Source organism: Thalassophryne amazonica, chromosome 23 (assembly GCF_902500255.1).
Source record: "Thalassophryne amazonica chromosome 23, fThaAma1.1, whole genome shotgun sequence".
Taxonomy (NCBI): Eukaryota; Metazoa; Chordata; class Actinopteri; order Batrachoidiformes; family Batrachoididae; genus Thalassophryne; species Thalassophryne amazonica.
The window spans coordinates 10,117,872-10,123,871 of record NC_047125.1 but is presented as its reverse complement, the minus strand read 5'-3'; the positions used below and the strand labels follow the sequence as shown (position 1 = coordinate 10,123,871).

The window sequence follows — 6,000 nt, the reverse complement described above, 5'->3', positions numbered from 1 at the left end:
CTCAGTCTCTCATTTGTTCTTCCAGTCGATGGAGCAACTCTTGAGGTTTTGCTTCAGGAAGTCCAACTAATGTTTCTTCTGCCGTCATCTGGACAATTTGCCTTCACTCAGCTGAGAGTAGAAGATCTAATTGGGAAGTCGGCTGTCATCCATCCTAACATCACCCACCCACTAAATCTGGTTCTTGATGATGACACTCTATGCTCTGGAGGTTGGCTTCAGCCAGGATGCTGATGTTGGTTCTGTGTATGTGCACTGACAATAAAGGTATTTAATTTCATGGTCTCAGTCTTCATGGACATCTGATCATCAGACAGAGAATAGTTCAATGTAACACCATCTAGCAACAATGAAGTAACAGACAAAATGCTTATGTATTCACCAGTAACTGTATACAATGACCAGTAAGGGAGCAGTAAGGCAGTGGATAACAGAAAAGTCATGCAAATCTTGAAAAAAGTGCCAAATTTGGCATAACTGACATTTAAGGCATACTTTGCAAATCTGATCAATTAGCCACTCAAAATTCCAAGATGGGGGCCTTTTTCAAGATGGCCACCAAAACGACACGGCATATTTTGGAGTTTCCATGGAACAACCCTGCCAATGGGGCTAACGGTACCAAAATAGGCTAATTTATTCTTGATGCTTTGCAAATCAATCAACAATCACTCTTTTTGTGATTAGTATCAGGTCAGAAATGTGTCATTGTGGTGCACGTAAATGTCTAAAAATTTCATCACACAGAGAATGTGTGCTACCCTCACCTAGTTTTGACCATGAGCCAACACGGTTTACCGGGGTGTGGCCATTGCCATAGTTGTGACAACATCTTGGAGCCATAGGTGAGAGTTGAGAGAGTGATGAGGACCTGTGCCAGAAATCCATTAAAATAATGAGGCTGACTGCTGAAACAAAGATACAAACATAGATTCAATATGATGAATCTATACTACAAAATACGAAAATTGAAGTAAAACTTGACAAACATTCACCACAGATAACAGGAAAGAAACAGTTTTACAAGCATGTTAGTACCTTATATGAATCCTATTTCATTTTGAAGGCCAACGTCAAACAACCTGCTCGCAAGGTGTGGTTCTGGTGGCCATCTTGAAAAATGGCAGCCATGATGGTATAACATGTGGCTAATTGATCAGAACTGTGAAACACACATTTGGGAACAGATGCAAATTTTGGTGCTTTTATCAAAATTTGCACTAATTCTTTCACAAAATGAGCTTTATACATTCCACAACACAGGGTGAGCTCACAAACTATACTGCATGAGCTCACGTTCTACCCCACAAATAAGAGAAACATTTATGCCATATTTAATATTAAAAAAAAAAACCTTGTGCCAAAAAAAGCAAACAAACAGTACGGCAGCCTCAAATACAACAAACACAGACATGCTATAAAACCCCAAATTAAACAAAGTCATCTTACCGTATGTATCGCATTTTCACTACTGCTGTGTGACACTGGGCAGCACAGTGGAGTAGTGGTTAGCACTGTTGCCTCATAGCAAGAAGGTCATGGGTTTGATTCCCACCTGTGGCCTTTCTGTGTGGAGTTTGCATGTTTTCCCCATGTTTGCATGGGTTTCCTCCCACATTTAAAGACATGTAGGTTAGGTGAATTGGGACTAACCTGGTTAAATAGTTTAAAAAAATGATCCATTTCAGCAACACGCTGTTGTATTTTTCCATTTCACTTCAGGCATGAGAGAAAGTCTCTTGTCTCATATTCGTCCTCCATTCATTTTTAATTCTGGTCCAAGGCCAAAACTGTTTGTCAGGAAACTGTCTGTTAGGAGACTTAATTGTACAACAAGCCATATTATTACAGATATTTACAATAAAATGTTCAGAAAGTAGTGGCACGATCTACCCACAGTAAATATTGCCCACTGATCTGCTAATAATCTCTGCATGACTCATTTGGGTGAGGGCCAAAGGCAACCACGATCCCATGTGGTCATAACTATATTAAATGTATTTTCATCTAATAACTTTCTTCAAATATTTAAACTATTTATTAAATTCTGTTTAACATTAATGAAATTTTATGTAATGACGTTTGAGGGGGGCACAAAAACATTTGGACAGGAACTGCCCCCTTATCCTGCATACTAAGAATGCAGAGCACGGGCCGGTACGTAAGGTTTAATTAATTAGACGTGCTACAGAGGGAGGTGCTCATCCATGTACAATTATGACTTTTGACTTATGACTAAGGGGAAGGCTCTCTATCCTACAGTCGACACAGAGACACTGAGGAACCAGACCAGAACCGAAACCCAAACCCAGCATACAGCGGTTCAGTGAATGTGCAGCAGAAGGTGTGGATGTGGATGAGAGTGTCAGAGGAGACGTCATAGAAGGACACAGTGCCAGCAGGACAGTCCACATACACTGAGACTCTGTGAGAGGATGAAGAGGTTCGATGAAGGACTGTTTCCTTGTTATTGTGAGTGACAGAGTAACGATGATCAGAGCAGGACAGACTCCAGGACCGATCATTCGATCCAAACTCAGCACTATTGCCTCTGTAAGTCACTGCTACAGAAATGTTTCCTCTCCACTCGACCTCCCAGTAACAGCGACCAGTCAGACCAGTTGCACACAGGACTTGCGGGCAAACGTCAAATCTGTCTGGATGATCAGGGTATGATTGATCCTCTTTCATACGTTCCACCCTTGTGTTGCTGTCAGACAGTTTGAGTGCTCTGTTTGCCGTGTTTGGATCCAGTGTGAGTTCACAGAAATCTGATGAACAAAACACAACACAGCTGGAGTTATTGTTCAGTCTGTTACATTAACACAACAGAGTCGCAGTCATCAATCAGTTAATCCATTGATTAATACAATACAGCAGCTGCAGTTATGAATCAAGCATTTCTTTGGGGTGATTCCATATTCATTATTTCTTTCAGCTTTTCCCTTTCTGATCAGGGTTGCCACAGCAGATAGATAGCTAGATAGACAGATAGCTAGATTTATTGTCATTACAACAACTGCAACAAAATTTCTTCCCACCCAATCACCTAAGACAAAAATACAATTAATCCACAACTATTACCAGATGAACGTAATAATGGCACATATCAGAATTAGAACACCCATACATATGCATTTGATTGATTATGTATGCTAAACTGTAAGACAGTCCGTTATCCAAATTGAGGCAATGTGAATGGGGAGGTGGGGTGCAGCAATGTTCCGCGCAGCTGTGACCTCGGAAGGGGGGGGGGAGGGCGTGCATCATGAGTGCAGATGAGATGAGTTTGTATCAGTTTCTGTCAGTGTGTGCATAATGTCTGGAGTTGCCTTGACAACATCAGACTGACTGTCGGGGTGGGCAGAAGATAAGATGGCAGCCGAATGTTTCACCAAGGCCATAGAAATACTTCTGGAGGAAAACAGTGGGGCGTTTTGACCTTCGGAGGCTGATAAGCCTGCTATGTTTAGGGTTGAGCAGAGGAAACACATTTGCAGCTCCTCTGACCAACCAAATCCAATTTATTCCCTGGGCTCCAACATCTTCCTTAGCAAGGCGTACATTTGCTCCGAGATGTTATCCAACTTACGTCTGAGTTCAAGGGTTAATGCAGTTTGAGACTATCGTCTTGCCCAACTCATTAATCATAACGGAGAGGTGAGGGGTCGTGGTTCTGGTAGCAGCCGTCTTCAATCAATCAATCAATTTTTTTATATAGCGCCAAATCACAACAAACAGTTGCCCCAAGGTCTTGCCAATTCTCTGGTAGGTCAGGGCAGCACATAAACCAATAAGTACCAGCCCTCCCACGATAAAACCAAATATAAATAAATCTTCAACGTCCTCCACAGGAAGTGGTACCAGCACGCAACACGCCATTTCTCCCAGGCGTCAGGAACATAGCCCGCAGGACAGGTTCCATCTGGGCATGCAGGGTCCCCCAGCCATGATTTCCTTGTTGAAAAAAATCAATCAATCAATCAATCAATCAATTTTTTTATATAGCGCCAAATCACAACAAACAGTTGCCCCAAGGCGCTTTATATTGTAAGGCAAGGCCATACAATAATTATGTAAAACCCCAACGGTCAAAACGACCCCCTGTGAGCAAGCACTTGGCTACAGTGGGAAGGAAAAACTCCCTTTTAACATGAAGAAACCTCCAGCAGAACCAGGCTCAGGCAGTCTTCTGCTGGGACTGGTTGGGGCTGAGGGAGAGAACCAGGAAAAAGACATGCTGTGGAGGGGAGCAGAGATCGATCACTAATGATTAAATGCAGAGTGGTGCATACAGAGCAAAAAGAGAAAGAAACAGTGCATCATGGGAACCCCCCAGCAGTCTACGTCTATAGCAGCATAACTAAGGGATGGTTCAGGGTCACCTGATCCAGCCCTAACTATAAGCTTTAGCAAAAAGGAAAGTTTTAAGCCTAATCTTAAAAGTAGAGAGGGTGTCTGTCTCCCTGATCTGAATTGGGAGCTGGTTCCACAGGAGAGGAGCCTGAAAGCTGAAGGCTCTGCCTCCCATTCTACTCTTACAAACCCTAGGAACTACAAGTAAGCCTGCAGTCTGAGAGCGAAGTGCTCTATTGGGGTGATATGGTACTACGAGGTCCCTAAGATAAGATGGGACCTGATTATTCAAAACCTTATAAGTAAGAAGAAGAATTTTAAATTCTATTCTAGAATTAACAGGAAGCCAATGAAGAGAGGCCAATATGGGTGAGATATGCTCTCTCCTTCTAGTCCCCGTCAGTACTCTAGCTGCAGCATTTTGAATTAACTGAAGGCTTTTTAGGGAACTTTTAGGACAACCTGATAATAATGAATTACAATAGTCCAGCCTAGAGGAAATAAATGCATGAATTAGTTTTTCAGCATCACTCTGAGACAAGACCTTTCTGATTTTAGAGATATTGCGTAAATGCAAAAAAGCAGTCCTACATATTTGTTTAATATGCGCTTTGAATGACATATCCTGATCAAAAATGACTCCAAGATTTCTCACAGTATTACTAGAGGTCAGGGTAATGCCATCCAGAGTAAGGATCTGGTTAGACACCATGTTTCTAAGATTTGTGGGGCCAAGTACAATAACTTCAGTTTTATCTGAGTTTAAAAGCAGGAAATTAGAGGTCACCCATGTCTTTATGTCTGTAAGACAATCCTGCAGTTTAGCTAATTGGTGTGTGTCCTCTGGCTTCATGGATAGATAAAGCTGGGTATCATCTGCGTAACAATGAAAATTTAAGCAATACCGTCTAATAATACTGCCTAAGGGAAGCATGTATAAAGTGAATAAAATTGGTCCTAGCACAGAACCTTGTGGAACTCCATAATTAACTTTAGTCTGTGAAGAAGATTCCCCATTTACATGAACAAATTGTAATCTATTAGACAAATATGATTCAAACCACCGCAGCGCAGTGCCTTTAATACCTACGGCATGCTCTAATCTCTGTAATAAAATTCAAAAGCAGCACTGAGGTCTAACAGAACAAGCACAGAGATGAGTCCACTGTCCGAGGCCATAAGAAGATCATTTGTAACCTTCACTAATGCTGTTTCTGTACTATGATGAATTCTAAAACCTGACTGAAACTCTTCAAATAGACCATTCCTCTGCAGATGATCAGTTAGCTGTTTTACAACTACCCTTTCAATAATTTTTGAGAGAAAAGGAAGGTTGGAGATTGGCCTATAATTAGCTAAGATAGCTGGGTCAAGTGATGGCTTTTTAAGTAATGGTTTAATTACTGCCACCTTAAAACCCTGTGGTACATAGCCAACTAACAAAGATAGATTGATCATATTTAAGATCGAAGCATTAAATAATGGTAGGGCTTCCTTGAGCAGCCTGGTAGGAATGGGGTCTAAAACATGTTGATGGTTTGGATGAAGTAACTAATGAAAATAACTCAGACAGAACAATCGGAGAGAAAGAGTCTAACCAAATACCGGCATCACTGAAAGCAGCCAAAGATAACGATACGTCTT

The 6,000-nt window shown here is 41.5% G+C and overlaps 1 protein-coding gene across 1 annotated transcript in view; it reads right to left on the bottom strand.

Moving 5' to 3' along the window:
- Positions 1-456: 456 nt before the first annotated feature.
- The window catches only part of LOC117505039 (NACHT, LRR and PYD domains-containing protein 3-like), a 241,888-nt gene continuing 236,344 nt past the window's right edge, over positions 457-6,000 (bottom strand). Inside the window, exon 19 of the mRNA XM_034164562.1 lies at positions 457-2,771. Coding sequence (XP_034020453.1) covers positions 2,257-2,771 — 515 coding nt within the window. The 3' untranslated portion in view covers positions 457-2,256. The remainder of the gene's footprint in view (positions 2,772-6,000) is intronic.